This window comes from Antennarius striatus, chromosome 9, assembly GCF_040054535.1.
Source record: "Antennarius striatus isolate MH-2024 chromosome 9, ASM4005453v1, whole genome shotgun sequence".
Lineage (NCBI taxonomy): Eukaryota > Metazoa > Chordata > Actinopteri > Lophiiformes > Antennariidae > Antennarius > Antennarius striatus.
The window spans coordinates 14,048,819-14,065,557 of NC_090784.1; the positions used below are offsets into that span (position 1 = coordinate 14,048,819).

General features: G+C 42.6%; 1 protein-coding gene across 1 annotated transcript in view; it reads right to left on the bottom strand.

Annotated features, from left to right (window-relative positions):
- itga8 (integrin, alpha 8) overlaps positions 1 to 13,256 on the bottom strand; it is a 38,954-nt gene extending 25,698 nt beyond the window's left edge. The window contains exons 1-12 of the mRNA XM_068322780.1: positions 12,865 to 13,256; positions 12,397 to 12,527; positions 9,527 to 9,627; positions 9,293 to 9,416; positions 7,434 to 7,495; positions 6,944 to 6,989; positions 5,135 to 5,260; positions 4,951 to 4,995; positions 3,314 to 3,357; positions 1,793 to 1,849; positions 1,543 to 1,595; positions 1,248 to 1,453 (exon numbers count right to left, since the gene is read on the bottom strand). Of these exons, the coding sequence (XP_068178881.1) occupies positions 1,248 to 1,453; positions 1,543 to 1,595; positions 1,793 to 1,849; positions 3,314 to 3,357; positions 4,951 to 4,995; positions 5,135 to 5,260; positions 6,944 to 6,989; positions 7,434 to 7,495; positions 9,293 to 9,416; positions 9,527 to 9,627; positions 12,397 to 12,527; positions 12,865 to 13,037 (1,168 nt within the window). The 5' untranslated portion in view covers positions 13,038 to 13,256. The remainder of the gene's footprint in view (positions 1 to 1,247; positions 1,454 to 1,542; positions 1,596 to 1,792; positions 1,850 to 3,313; positions 3,358 to 4,950; positions 4,996 to 5,134; positions 5,261 to 6,943; positions 6,990 to 7,433; positions 7,496 to 9,292; positions 9,417 to 9,526; positions 9,628 to 12,396; positions 12,528 to 12,864) is intronic.
- Positions 13,257 to 16,739: the final 3,483 nt, after the last annotated feature.

Genomic DNA, 16,739 nt, shown 5'->3' on the forward strand with positions numbered 1-16,739 from the left:
GCAGAGCTAGTGTTGTTTGACAAAAATGAAAAACAAAAGAAGCCCTGTGGCAAAGGAAATGTGCTAAATTGTAAGGTTTTATAGCAAAAACACAAAAAGCCATGAAAATGAGAGAAAACTGCTATGGTTCTCGTGTGGAGATCTCTGTGGAGGGAGTGATGAGGTCTCTGCTGACAGAATGGGATCTACCAGCGATAAACAGGTAAACACGAATGTTTGACATAAGCAAAGATACGATGCTGAAAACCCAGATCATAGTGTTTTCACGTTAGCTCCAAGGAATGCTGCCAAATAATAGGACTGATGTCCTCTGAAATGGCGTCACTCCTCTGGGACATTCAGACAGACATCCTGGTGTGATTCATGTTTCTTCCCAGCTCAAACTTCAGTATTGATCCAGTGAATATTGATCTACTGGTTACAGGGTTTAAAGGGGTGGGAAACACATTAACACATGCTGTCCATGAATAAATAAAACTCAATCCGGTGCAATTGATGTCATACGAGAGCCATATGTGTGCCTTCTTTCATTCATTTTTCAGGCAGCATGCCTTAGTGTGTCCTGCAGGCTGCATGGTTTTTGAGAGCAAATGTGTGTGATTCTGTGTATGTGTGTGTGTGTGTGTGTGTGTGTGTGTGTGTGTGTGTGTGAGTCTTTTCTCCACTCAATGTGAAAATAAAACAAACACATCGAAGAGGATTTTAGTTCAGAGCTACAAGACAGGCCCAGATGATTTTATCTCGTAGCACATCTGGTGAGTTAAAAATAACTCTGCTGCACACACAGACACACACACACAGACACACACACACACACACACACACGCACGCACGCACGCACGCACGCACACACACACACACGGTCTTAACCCTTATCATCACACGAGGAAACAAGTTCACATAGACAACCTTTCATTGCCCCACTTCCTGATTGGCTGAAAAGGTTTAAGTATTCTCAAGGAGCAGCTTCTGATAGGATTTCCTCAGACAGAGACAAAACAGTCCACGAGGCACAGGAAACAGAAAAAAGATTTGTCTGTATTCAGGTTTACCTGAAACCATCTGCCCCATATGGATAGATGGGTTTGCAGCACGAGCAGGCGAAGCATATGAAAGACTTCTATGTCATACTCTCATTTCAATCTTTCTTTGACTTTGATTCTGCCTATGTTTGTATTTCAGTTGAATTGTATTTCAGTTTTATCTGGTGCAACTTCCTGATTTTTCCACTCATCCTCTTAGCATACCATTGTAACCGTCCTGGTTGATATCTCCGAGGGGTGATATAGCTGTGCCGAAGCGCCCAAAGGTGTGGGTACCAGTGAGGGCAACAGGTTTGGAGAACGTGAGTGGGCTCAGCTGTAGATACAGGTACACCCTGCCCACTTCTCTAGGTTTGCTTTCCATTTCTCTCTCCATGTAGAGGGGTGCACCAACCAGCACATCATCGGTCCTGGAGACATATGGTGTACTTTCATTGCCCAGAAGAAAGTGACATAGTCATAGTCTGTGACTGGAGTGGCATTGACGTTGTCTACATACCCATCTCCATTCAAGTCCGCAACAGCCACAGAGTAACCATAATAGGACGCCATCTGTGTGACAGACAAGGATGAAGCATTTGTATTCTTAACAATCAACCTAATCGAATTACATGATTTTCCTCTAATTACATCAATCCACATGAAAATTTAATAAATTTAAAAATAGAAATACAAATTCATGTCAGCTGAAGCCATGGCTTGGTGAGATGAATGCAGCTCTGTAAGAGGTCTAGGATGTGATGTGATACCTGTTCCCCTGTGAAGTTCTGGATGAAGGTAAGATTGGTGGAGTTGATCATCGCCACCTAAAGCAGGCAGACAGACCAGTATTATAATCAGGCTACAGACTTGAGGAGCAAACAAGTCTGACAAACAGGCACATGAAGAATGTCGAGAATTGTCAGAAACCACTTAATGAAACATTTTATTCAGCGGAAGCCTTTTCTTTTTCCTTCCCTCCACCAATCGCCATCATTTCTGTGCCATTGCCATTTCTCTCCTCATCTTTCTCTCCTTCCCCCAATCCTAACCCTGGTCGTGGGGAACGATGAAGGGGGGGAGGCCGAGAATTCCTTCATAAGACCTAAAATAACAACCACATGGAGACCGCCAAGGGCTACACACACACACACACGCTCGCACGCACGCACGCACACACACACACACACACACACAAATACACACATGCGCGTGCAGGGGGATACATGTTGACCCAATCACAGATGTCTCAAAGACATACTAAACAGGAATGAACTCACAACATGGAGAGACAAGATGTGTAAACAAAAATAATTAATCTGAGTTTTCTCAATTGCCAGATTGGTCACAGAGGAAATCTGATGAGTGCCGACAGCCACTCCGGTGCCATGTCTCTAACGTGGTCTGGACGCATGAGGGTTGCATCCCTCCTAACCCCTCTTCTACTTTGAGCAACAAGCCCCCCCCCCCCCCCCCCCTCTGTCACACTCATAATACACTGTCTGCACAAGAATGTTGTGTGTTACATCAGCTACAATACCCAGATTTAAACCGATCTGGTGGGTTTGTGCATGTATGTGTGTGAGCGCGTGAAGTGTGATGAGTCTCGCGGTTGCACTGCAGGTTGGGGTTAGGGGTCGGCTGTGTGTGGAGAAGGGTTAGTGGGGTTAGGTAGGGTCACCATTCTCCACATGCAGCGGAAGCCGTGTGTCATTAGGGAGGATTGACACGGTCAGCCCTGGGGACATGTTCCCATAAGAGAACACCAGAGAAGCCACAGTTTATACACAGTTGCATATACACACTTGTACTGCATGTACAGTACAAAAACATAGAGAGCAACAAATTCAAATCAAGAAACACCAGGTTTATATGCAGCACAGACGGGTGACAAAGTGAAGGAAACTGCATTAAACTTCAGCATGAGCATCAGAAACAGCTTCCAAGGTCCTTGGCGCTGATTCTACTGTCTGGAAGTATTTTGGGAAAATCATGCCATCATTCTACAATACATTTCCTAATTTGGTGCGTTCATGATGGTGTTGGAGAATTCTGCTGAACAGGTCTGTCAAAAACCAAACGCTGGTACAACTGACATCGGGCTGACATGTGGTTCAAATCATTTTCATACTAATCAAATCGAGTGAACATTCCGTCCATATGATAAATCTGCATTAATTTTTCGTTTGATTCAGGTTTTCTCCTCCATTTGTCATGTCTATTAAAATAATATTGCTGCTCAGTGATCAAACAGTTACTTTCCTTTTGTTGCACTTGGGCTTCATACTCACATAACCGAAGCTCTGCGCTCCTCTTGGGACGCCAGCTATCAGCTCTGGAAAAAAAAACAACCCCCAAAGTGTTTCGAATCAAGTCAATTTATTTATATGGTGTCAACTCACAACATACGTTAAATCAAGGCACTTTAAAAGAAGAGCAGGTCTAGACAGGCTCTTTCTTCCACAGAAACCCAACAATCCTCCGTGAGCCAGTATTTGGTAACAGCGTTGATGGAAAAAACTGTCTTTTAACAGTCAGAAACCTGAAGCAGATCCTGCCTAAGGGTGGATGCTCCTCTGCATTGTTTCTTCATAGATGCTGGACTTGTGTAAGTAAGGAGGGAGATTAATAAACATTTAACGAACAGAGTGTAAGAATGTGTACCACTTTGTGTGAATTGTGGTTTATTCTTTAAGAAGGGTTTAACCCCTCATCCTACAATAACTACCCATCCTCCACTATCTGAAAGGCTGAGTGCCACTGAGAACTGAATGAAAGATTGGATGCTAATGCTCAGATTGAGTACTGACTGATGAGTATAGTGCTGTCAACTTAAAGGGACCCATATGAACAACCCAACAGAGAGAGAAGATACTCCACCCAAAAAAATTGAAACCACGAGCCTATAACCCAGCACTTCCCAGCGCCGTCTTTCCTAAAACTAGCAGTTGTGACCAGTTTTCCAGTCGGGTTCGGGGAGAACAAGACCACAACCAGTTTAATACCACAACACAACCATCAACTGGCATGTGCGACCTCTTAAGGCTCACTACAGACTCTCCGACATGTGTTGCGCTGGAGGGGAGTCAAGGCCTCTGCGGGGTTTCTACGGGGGTATGTAAACGGGTTGTCCCGTAAAGATCCCACTAAATGGTGATTAGCAAAGAGGCTCTGAGAGACAGGAAATTATGTGTGTGAGGCTGAGGAGGCATTGGGGAAGCGTGTGTTTGGGGATAAAGTAATAAAACATTGTTCAGGAATCAATGTGTCACGACTGTGGTTGGAAACAGTTCATTTAACAAATAAGCTGAGCTTTTACATTGAAATAGCAAGTGAGTTTAATTTACTGACAAAGTGAATGCATGGGAATAAACATCAGCAGTACCTGTAGCTGGAAAACAGAAAGCAGTCAAAGTGTTTCACTGATGGCGAGAAGCCAGAGACTGACTAAGAACAATTAAACGATAAGCACTTTATAACATAATGTTTAACTGGAACGGTTTAACAAAGAACTCAAGGACCCTTCCCAACACCTGAACATCTTTTAATAAAATGATGCTATGTGGCATGACTGTATTTCTTTCCACCTAATATTTGAAGTCCAGAAGAGTCTCAGGACCTTCTCCATATCTGAAGAGGTTTTCAGAATCTGTCACTAATCATCCTAATCAGTCCACATAAAGGAGAGGAAATCTCTTTATCAGTGGTTTCTGAGGTCCTGTCCCCTCAGGGTCGCGACCCAGACCTAGAGAGACATTTCTCATTCCTGCCTCTACTTTCAGGCCAAGATGCTCTCATAGCTTCACTCCATACGGCTCACACTTTAACACCCAGAGTGCTCCTGGCATCCAGCAATTGATTGTTAAGACCATGTTTGATTGTAATGGCTGATATCGGTGAGAGACTGAAGTAAAGTGTTCCTTCTCACCTTGTTCGGAGTCTCCTGTAAATTCTCCAACAGCCACAGAGTAGCCTAGAGAGAGAAACGGGTCGACATCATGTGGGGGGAATTAGCATAGAGCTTAATGCAAGCTGTAAAGGATGTATGTAAAGCAATGCATGGTTACTATTTAGATCAACAGGGTTGTTTGTGTGTGTCTGTTTGCTGTTACCTAGATAGCTGTCATCGTGTGTGTCCTCAGCGGCTCTGGTGTGTTTCTCTCCTGGGACCTTTCTGAGTACTGCCTTCAGAGAGTAGCCATTAAGTATTTCAGCGATCCCTGCTGTCATTACCTGACCTGCACACACACACAAACACACACACACGCTCACACAAACATCACATCCATGTCTGCAGGACAGCTAAAATGCATCGTTGGAAGAGGAACAGCTCTACTCCAGCGTTCCTTTGAAAACCCTCCAGAAATCTCCGGTCCTCTCCACAGCAAGGTTCCTGAATTATAGGTGAGCGAGCACAAACAGCACCTTTCCTCTGCTGTTGAACAAGAGGTCAGACAAACAAATGGTTTTATCTACAGCTGCCCTGAACCCTCATAAATCTTGACTAATGTGTGTGTAAGTACTGACAGAGAGGGAAATGTACTTTTAACCCCCCACCCCCCAACTTCTTTTCCACCATCCTTCTTCTTCTGCATTATAAGTCCATCTCCCAGAATAACATCAGTGTATAAACTCATTATTAAACTTCATCTGATTAATGGCGTTCTCTGCTCACATAGATGCATAAGTCAGTGCTGCTAATTTGAAATGTCCTTTACTCCCAGACACGACAAGACGAGATATAAAAAAAGTATTTTTCTGATGATGACTCCAGCTGATGATAATCGTAGTATACCAGAGGCCATAAAATCCAGGCTGAGTGCTTTTATTAATATTCAGAGGAAGTGCTTTAACTGGAGGCAGCCAGCCTTGCCACACTGAGGGCACGGCTGGTTGAGAGGAGCGGTCCATTAAGCTGTCTGAGAAGTCTGGTGTGGCTTAATATGCTGGCACATCCATTATTTATGTAGCAACAGAAGCGATGCTGAACAATGAGCACAAATCACATAAATTTGTGCAGCAGTTTTGAAATATACATCACTGAACCACTCTGCTCCATTTTCCTGGCGTCCTTCTATAAACACACACACTAGTTGTGTCTCTCTCCTCCAAACAAATGAAGTGCTCTGACAGATCGGTGGTCACAAAAAAAAAGCCAGGGAAATTAGTTTGTGTAACTGATCAGTGACTGTCTCCAGCTGCACAAGTCCTCTAAATCTAGATATCACACACATACCCTCAGACACCTGGAGCTGGGGGAGCGGTGATACACTTCATCAGCTATGCTCTGATGGACTCCAGTTGTGTCTACAGCCATTCACACACTTCATATCTCTGCTCAGGCTCGTAGGCTGGCTGACCTCAGAACTGCTTTAATCCAAAAGAGGACCCTTCTTTCTTCTTCTTTTTCTCTGTCTGGCTGACCCCCTCTGTGTTCATCTTGCCCCCCCTTCACTGCAACTTCTTTCCATCATCTTCTTAGCAATTCTGCTGTCCTCCCTGCTCTCAAACTTTAAATCTAATCCACCTTTCCCCTGTCCTTCTAGACCTCTCAGCCTTTCCCTCTCCCCTCAATCCTTTTCTAAACGTCTCTGCGCTTTATCACAGGGCAGAGGGGCTGTTCCCCTACACCCCATTACCCCCCGATCAGCTCATTACAGAGCCCAAACACCCACTTCCTGTTCTTTGACAGAGAAGGAAGGGTAAGTAAGAATGAAGGAGGGAATAGTCAAGGAAAGCAGGCCAAGAAAGAGAACGAAGCATTTCTTTCCACCTTCTTTTATGTAAGACTGTTGTAATGAAGCTGATGGTTTGTGTGGGCTGCTGCTGCTAAACTCATCTCCATTCTCACATTAAACACTTTCCCATGTATGAAATCACTGCAAGAGAGAGAGCAAACACAGGTCTGCACATTTCTTTACCTTGCCAGTAAAAGCTTCCAGGTCCTCCTACCACCAGCATTCCTTCCTGGAATAAACACAATGAGTTATTCATGGTCATGTGACACAAATTTGTCAGTGTGACACAGGCTCGTTTGAGGCTACATCAGTGTATAACATTTGGAGCTGTGCGCTCATATGACTCCTGCCGTCAAATCTGTTACTGTCCTGCAGAGAATGACAGCTTCCTGTACAGGAGGGTAGAGGTGGACCACGAGACAAAGGTCACAGTTCACTTTGACTATACAGTGAAGGAATGTGTATTTGTGTTTGGTCTATTGTGTTAAGAGACGATGGGTCACACCAGGAGCGGAGGCTCCTCTGGGGACGAGTATGTTCTCATCTTTGTGTCCATAAATCTTGGAAGGGAGTCACGTGTGTGAAGAGACCTCTCTGTTTGTACTTAGACAGAGGACAGAGACAGATGTGTACAAGAGGTTGCCAGGGTGACCAATGAGTGATTGTTCATTACCTTGGTGAAATCTACACTGAAGCCAGCCTGGCAGAACCCCTGTCCCTCTGGGTCTGGATCATCTGAAAAACCACACACAGACACAGACACACACAGACACACAGACACACAGACACACACACACACACACACACACACACACACACACACACACACACACACACACACACACACACACACACACACACACACACACACACACACACACACACACACACAGTGAAGTATGTCATTCAAAAATGAGAACAGGCATCTTAGAATAGTTTTTTCTGGTAAAAAGCTCTGAATCAATACAGCAAAAACTTGTTACTCTGTCGGATGAAGCAATTACACAACTCCAAATGTGAAGAGAATGAAGCCTGTTAGAATAAAACAAAAAAGCTGGACTGTGCACACTACGCATGAATCTGCAAAACTTGTGCTCAGATTAATCGTTCTTCATTTCAGGGGTGCCCTAAGGTCAAGCTCAGTGACGCCCAACTACACACATGTACATGAACAAAGTGTGACCAATACTTGGAGTCTCAGTGATGCAAGACTCAAGTCATGACGTAGCGACAACCAGACTTTAGACACACAACAGAAATATCTGGACTCAGAACTCTCCCTCTATGCCCACATGAGAAGAAATTAGTTTAATGTGATCGTTTTCAACTTGATTGGCGAGAAGTGTTAAAAGAAAATCAAAGGGAGGTCATAAACCAACTTTCAGTGCAAGTTTGAATCTAAGAGTCTGAGAGCATGGGTGAGAAGAGGGGGATTTTTATGCAGAGTGGATGATGGAATGGATGATTAGAGCTGTGTTTGGTCTGCTGTTGCAATGATGTGTCACCTGATAGCCTTCATTTCTTCTTATCATACTTACTGTTCCCTCATATCACTGTACGGGGTTAGAGGGGTCGCAGAGGAAAAGACACAAAGAAAAACTGGAGATTAAGGAGAGAGAGGGCAGGAAAGCCCCACAAAACCCATTTATAACTTTATGACAAAAGCAAGAGATTGTGGGAGTCTCACTGGGTGAGACACAGGATATTAGTTCAAAGTGGCAATCTTGAAGACATTTCAGAGTCAGTTTAACAATGTGAGAAAGACATAGTTTTTGTTTTCTTTTGGCTTAGTGTCAAGATACCACCCTCAAATACAATAGAAATAAATGTAATTATTTTAATACACCTCTATACAGTCATAAACAAAATAATATTTACCGTTATACAGTAATCCTCGTTGCAAACGTGCATCAAAGCGTGCTACTTCACCTCATTGCAGATTTTAAGTTTGTAGTCATGTGATACCGTACGAGCATTCTATTGGCTGACAGCATCCAGATGTGCGCTACATTCTGTGAGTCTCAGAACGCAGCGCACTTACGTGAGCCACAAAAGTGCTTTAAACAATCGATAAAAGTATGGGAAAAGGTAATACAGATAGAAGGTGGTTTAATATCAGTATGTGGAGGGTTCATAAACATTTAAATTACTATAAATAATAAGGTAAATAGTTCGGTGCTATATCGTGGAATTTGTTATTTGCGTGTGGTTCCTGGAACGCATTAAACGCAAGTAACGAGGGCGCACTGTAGTAGCGTGGAGGCAGATACGTCAGTATAGTGCTGCATGACTATATATTATCAGGTGTACATGAGAAATGGTTTTGAATAAATACAATATATACTGGAACATGGTGTTATAAAGTCACCGCCCAATATTTAACCGATCTGATGTACTATGACACATTCACCTGAGATGATATAGTATATTGAAAGAAAAACACTCTTGTTATCAGGTTTTCATACTGCAGAGACGTTGGCATGGAAGTAAAAGGGGGGTGGTGGGTGGTGAAAGGTCTGCGGGGTGACTTACTGGTCCTGCAGGGTGAGTACTCTGCATAGGCACTGAAATTCTGAACAGCCACATAACAAGTCCCCACAGGATCCTTCTCCCCACTCAGCTTCACTGTCCGCCAGTGGTAGAGAGGAGCGCATGCCTGCACAACAAATAACAGTGTTATCAAGCCCCATTTAAAAAGACTGGTCTTAATGGTGACTGAATATGCCTTTAACAAGGGAGAGTGTAGCTGATATCACATGCACTCACCACCACTTTTCCTTTGTGTGTTCTCACTGATGCTCCAAACCATTGGTGTGACTTAAACTCCAGAGGCTCCCTGGTGCCGTTTACCTTTATCATTCTGTTATCTGGAAAGAGAGGGCAGAGAGCAGAGGGAGAGGAGCAATAAAAATGAGATTGGGAGGAACATTTAATAACGGTACAAATAAAAACTGACAGTAACTGCGGTCAATATGGATTCGCGCTTGTAGCTCTGTTTGTGTGGATGGAAAGCATTTGTCCCAGATCTTACAGGCCTATAACAAACATCAAAACACCATTTGCCCCCCAGACACAGACATTTGTCAGGACGCTGGAGTTTTTTTTATTTTCGGCTAAAACTTTTCCTATAAAACATAATAACACTGAAGCTCCACACACACACACACACACACACACACACACACACACACACACACACACACACACACACACACACACACACACACACACACACACACACACACACACACACACACACACACACACACACACACACACACACACACACACACACACACACACAGATGCACATATACCCATGCACAGGATTGTACGTACATACTCTGAGCGGCCTCACAATTAAGTGTCATATATGATGTGAGTGTATGCTTGCATGTGTTGGGGATTTTTTTCCAATGTCATTAAAGAGCAGCTGGGTCTCTTTACAGCAGTGCAGACCCCTCCCCATTAAACACTTTCCTTCAGCACATGCACACACACTTAAATAAGCACATAACGGCAGCCAATAAATATATAAAAGCAGGTGTAAAGTGGCTCATTTGCTTATTAAAGTTGAAAACATTTTTATCTTGTCAGAGTTTGTTATCGGGTTTCATTTATTCCAACCCAACCTCTGAATTTTAATACATGAGTTTAATACAGTAATTGAAGAATTTATGTGATATATGGTAAATCATATATATGTGCAAAATACGTTTGCAAGGGTTCTCACAAAACAGGTTTAATAACAAAAAAGAGAAATCACCATTGTATGAAATAATAAATCCCACCATGGCCCTTGAGGCTGAACAAACAGGCTGAAGGTTAACTCTTGTTAATTCCACGACAGGCTTGGAAATTGTGGTTGGAGGTAGTGAATGAAGAGCAAAACATAGACACCCACCCTTCAGAGGTCTGGACGAGTGTGAAGAAAAGACACAGAATACCAGTTTCAACATATGAAGGTGTGTGTGTTGTCCTTGATTTTGTAAGTGTTTGATGTTTTGACGGTTTAAAAAGAAAGCAGGACCCAGTCACCGGTTTCATTTAATCACGCTATCACTAATATGTGCCTATCACTATGTCAGCACCTCTCAACCCCTGCTGCAGTGGCATGACTTAACACATCTGCATAAGATCAATGGACACACACACACACACACACACACACACACACACACACACACACTGCACCACATATCAGATCAACTGGGGAACATCTGTGCATGCACTCGTGTATGTGTGTGTGTGTGTGTGTGTGTGTGTGTGTGTGTGTGTGTGTGTGTGTGTGTGTGTGTGTGTGTGTGTGTGTGTTTTCCTGGTTCATACCTTCAAGAAAGTCTGCTGTAACTCCAGAAATATCTCCTAGTCACTGACATCAACCCCCCCCCCCCACACACACACTCATTCTGCTGAACAGACTCATACACAGTGTGTTTGCATTTCTTCCTCTATATTTAAACTAATCTCAAGCTCCCCAAACTTGAAATTGACCTTTTCTCAAAAGTGCTTCACACTAGAACAAACTTGTGTCTCTGTGAAAAGTAGCCAATAAATAACTTTAGGAGGCACAAAGAAGCTTTTCCTCAGTTCTGCAGTTTTTGCCTCACTGGCATGAACAATTGATTTTGTTCAGGAAGAGCAATGATTGCGCTTCAATCAGCTGATCAGTTATCAGTTGTGTCATTCATGCTTCCACATTTGCAGCACTGTGTTAAGCTATTATGACTTCCTGTCTCTTATTCACCCACAAGGACCGTGATTCTAATTTTGATGAGACACAAGTCCTAAAGTCCTAAAGGGTAAAAACACCTACAGCAAAGTTAACTACGCAATAAAAGCTCAGGTCTCTCTCCATCTGTCTTTTTTTCTGGCTGTCACAAAATCAAAGAAAGAGAGAGAGAGAGAGAGAGAGAGAGAGAGAGAGAGAGAGAGAGAGAGGAGAGAGAGAGAGAGAGAGAGAGAGAGAGAGAGAGAGAGAGAGAGAGAGAGAGAGAGAGAGAGAGAGAGAGAGAGACGGGGGAGAGAGACAGAGACAGGGATAAATTTTCAAGATCTAATAAAAAGCAGACCTCACCCAATCCCCCTTTCTTCCGAGGAGGAACTAAATTCCCATGTGCATACGGTTTAGCCTTGAACCCCCCACCCGCATCACCCCACACTCCCTTTCCCACTTGTTCTCTCTCTTGTTCAGCAGACACTTAGATGAAAAACTGTGCATTACTGTCATTAGATGCCCTAATGCTGAATGGACACTTACCCCACAATACCATATATTGAAAAACATAATCAACATGAGGTAGGCTTGCCCCAGACAAACAGACAGCCACCTTTCTTAGTTGGTTGAAGCTGATGAGAGCCATGTTTCTAATTTCTTTTTCATACAACACACATTCTCGACACACGTTACAAACCTCCAGAAGTTCCACATAGAGTAACAACCGCCGTGGCTTTGAAACCCTCCGCTCAGACAGAGGATCTCTGGTTTATTCTTTCTTTCATTTGCCATGGGAAGCTAAGAAACAAATTTATACCCTGTGCCTCCAAGTTTGCCATGATTCTTTTGATATCTGTGACGTTATAAATACAACAATGCACACAAACAAAAAACCTAGAGAAGCCTTCAGGTTACTCACTGGAGTTGTCAAAAGGTATCTGTCTGCAACTGTCGGGGAGTCCAGGCCAGGGGCAATAATAGACGGCCCCGGCCTCAACAATGCCAGGCTGTGAGGTGTTCGCCTTTGGAGCCCCCACCAACACACTGATCCTGGAGAGAGAGAGAAGTAAAGAAGAGGAAGAGAAAGACATGCAGGAAAGTGTGCAATATATTATAAAAAAAGTGTGCTGTCATCATTTGGCTCAATGAAACATTTGTTTCTTTTCAGGCAATTTTTTGTCTCTTTTTTGTCTATTTTGCCCATTTAAAAAAAAACAAACACTGATTATAATCCCCGCAGGGAAATTGATTAATTTATGATTAATTAATTAATCATAAATTTCAACGATTTCTACTAAATTTACACAATTAAATTTACTCTTCCACTATGTCAGATCTCCTGCAGAACCCCGGGAAAAACTTCAGCCCTTCTGTTGCTGAAACTCACGTGTTTCTGTCGGTGGAAGCTTGGTAGAAGTCCACCGAATAACCGAAATAACTTCCTTCGGGACCCCTGTAAAGCGTCGGATGTTCTGAGTGAATGTTAAAACTCCATACTCCGTTTAGCATCAAGAGGACAAACACCCCAAAGAAGGAAACATAGTCCGACACACGCTCCATCCTCAAAGAGCAGCTGCGCTCTGTTCCCCCCAAAATGAGAGGGCACCGGGAAAGAGAGGGGGAGAGAAAGAGAGAGATGGGTGAAAGAGGGCGGGAGAGAGAGAGAGAGAGAGAGTCCCCGTGCAGGTGAGGTAAGTTGAGGTAGGTTTATCCCGGGTAGAATCCGCAAGCTGTCACCGGATCACTGCGACAGACTTCCTCCTGACACCCGAAAACCACCACTTCTGTCCAGACTCCAAAAACTACGCTGCTGCGCGCCCGCCCTCAGCACAAGATGTCACACACACACACACACACACACACACACACACACACACACACACACACACACACACACACACACACACACACACACACACACACACACACACACACACACACACACACCACAAGGCACAGACCACATCTGAGCGCACAGCGGACTTGGTGCGTCACCGCTCCTTTCAAGGCGCAGACACATTTGCTGGGGAAGCTGCAACTCCCGAAACAATTCATTAAGATCAGATTTACGACTATATCCTCAACTAATTTGAGAAGTATACGCACTCACAGGCAGGACCAGAGACTTGGTTGTTTGCCAGCGCAAAAATAAGTACTGGAGTGGTTCTCATCTCCGTGTATCTGTCAGAAACATCTCATGAAGTTCTTCACTGGTTTCAGTAACGCTCCGTGGAGAAGTGGCTTTTTGAATGTAGAGGTAAATATATAGATAAATATAAAGGTTCACGTGGATCCAAGATGGTTCGTTTGTTTGCTTAAATACATCTTTTGTGAGGATTTACACGTACAAACATGTTTTGTTTTGTTTTTTTACAAAAAAATGTTAATAATGCTAAATGTTTGTCAGATCCTGTCATGATATTTGTCAGATTAATTACATCTATTCCTCCAATAAACCACACTTGTTCATATATTAATCGTTAGGCAATAAATACACAGAAGACAACAGAACGGTTATCTGTTATCTTTAGGTTTCATATGTTTTCATTTTGGTTTTACAGTTGGAAGCAAAATTATTCAACCTCCTTTTTATATCAGACAATATATTATCAGCTGCTTGCGATAACAGATCAAACAAGGCAGTCAGAGACTGCAACATCCCGCGACATCATCACATTTTTGTGCCTCTGACTTCCTGAAAATGTTGCTTTATGTTTTGTGATTATGTCTCATCAGGGTTCCGAGATGTGTACCTGAAAAGGTAAAAAAGTGAAAATTTGACTTTGACCTAGTTTTTCAAGGTCAAGGTCATCATCTTTTTCATCCCCTTTGCAGCCTGAGTAATGTGTTTTTTATTTCATCTTTCTATCTGCAACGGTTGTGAAGATATTTGGTGGACGGACGGACGAACACACGAACACTGATAATTACAATACATCACCGCTTCACGGGATGTAATAAGAACCGTTTTGAATGTTGAGTGCAACAGATGTTACAAATGCTTTTCTCTCGAAATAATACAAATACTGCCTTTGCTGACTATACTACAACATGAGAAGTTTCCTGAACCCTGTTTGGTTTGTAGATCTGCTTGGGATTGTTGTCTTTAAGAAGTGTCCAGAGACATCCAAGCTTCAGCTTACACACAAAAGTGTACAGTAACCTTATGATGGATGCTATTCAGAGGACTAATTTAGACTGCAGTCGTCATTAAAAGTTGTATCTTTTGTTGAATGTGGGAAAATCTGTTGCATCGAACCACTTCAAACTGTTCTTGTGGATTTGATCATTGCAAATAGGTCATAAAGTGTTTATACTCTTCATAAAAATCACACTTATGGGTGATCAATTTTTTTTCCAAAAGTAACACACACTAAAATACAATGATAATGCTGATATACCGTGTGGTGTATGCATAAATTAAGTTTGCAATATCTTTTCAGTTCAGGCCAGTGTCTGTTAGCTGGGTAGTGGTGGAGGTACAGTATGAGTTCTGCACTTTACTTTAGAAATCAAACACTTCAGACATTATTGGCTGATTCTTTCAAAAACACCTTTCAAATAGGCCGGTCACTGTGTATGTTTACCCTAATCCTGCAGATACTTAACTACAATGTACCGGTACAGTTTCTCAAGTACTATATTCAAATTTTCTGTTCATAAATATTTCAACCCATGACCTTTTGGAAGTATTTGTACATTTTATTAAATTGTTTAAAGCTGTTTCTAAATTAAATCAGTTACGTATAAATCGTTCAAGCCAGAACATTTAGAATTCTACACTGCACAAGCACACATTTAAAGATGTGTACTTGACAATCCAGTCAGGTAAATGTTGCTTTATTTTACTCAGCTGTGTATTTCTTTTAAAACATATTTGATTATAATGGTGTCTTTAAGTTGAAACCCTTGGACTTGTTCAGGTTTTGTCACTTTGGACCTGTTCCCTATTTCACTCAACACCAAGTATTATTAGTCCCAAACCAAGAAGGTAACTATTTTCACTCTTGAACAATATCACATCCTGTCATGATGATGGCTGAATCAGACTCTTTAGTTTTGTTTATGTATCCCTGAACACACTGAACACCATGAACATTTTCTCTTACATGTGGTTTAGAGGATAAGAATAGCACCTAATTTTAGGTAATCTCACAGTCTGCAGTTTATCATCTTGGGGAGTGGGTTTTAATTACACTAAACTTTACGAACATATTACTGATTATGAGTCTTTACAGCCAACCCGACAGTGCAGTAAAACTGCACTGGAGCAGTGCCACAGTCTGTGTGCAACTTAGATTGCATTCTGTCAGGAGAGTTGATAAAAACCAGGGGAGTGTGAGGTAAAGCGTGTTTGAGAAGAACCCAATCCTTGACCTGCCAGATGGACGAGGTTCTCGCCTCCACACCTTCTACCTGTTCTCCACTCTCAAAACATTTCCTTACATTCAAACTGGCAAACCTGTCTCCCTTCTTTATTGTTTCACTTAGTTAGTGCACACTTGGCTCACCTTGACACATCTCCCTGATGATTTTTGTGCAACAATGTGCTGTGTGTGTGTGAGAGAATGGAAATGAGTGAGAGTCAGGAAGAGGGTCTGTTCTTTCTCAGCTATTTCTTTGTAAATTTAAGATGAACAGAGGGAAAAAAAATCTACATAACTTGAGTGCATAGGAGACAAATGTGTTCCCTTATTCTCTTCTCTCTGACAAGAGAGAAACAGTGATGATGATGGAGTGATGAAGGGAGAAGGCTGTAATCATGCATACTCCTGCTTCTATATTGCTATTATAGAGCTGTGTGTGTGTGTGTGTGTGTGTGTGTGTGTGTGTGTGTGTGTGTGTGTGTTTGTTGTGACTTGCAGCTTACCTGCAGGGAAACTCGTCAAACATTCTGAGAAACTAAATTTCTTACCTGTCCTCCTGGACGGCCGAGATTCACCTTTTTGCACCCTTGCAGTTGGACTTTTTCGTCCTTACGACGATAATCTCAGACTTACTGTTCTGAAGAGGCATGGAGATTGTGTCAGTTTCCTCCCGGAAAACAAGAGACAGACAAACAATCGAATCTAATCCAGAAAACCCAAACACATCCTTGAACTAGATAGTTTTGTTTTTAAAGACATAGTAACGTGTTGAGGGTCGATCCCTCCCGTTTGCTGATGTTCCTGTGGAACTTCATTATGATAGGGAAAGACATGGAGATGCTCTTTTCCTGAAAAAAGACGCTCTAAAAGTTAATGGTCTGTGTAGTAGAGGGAT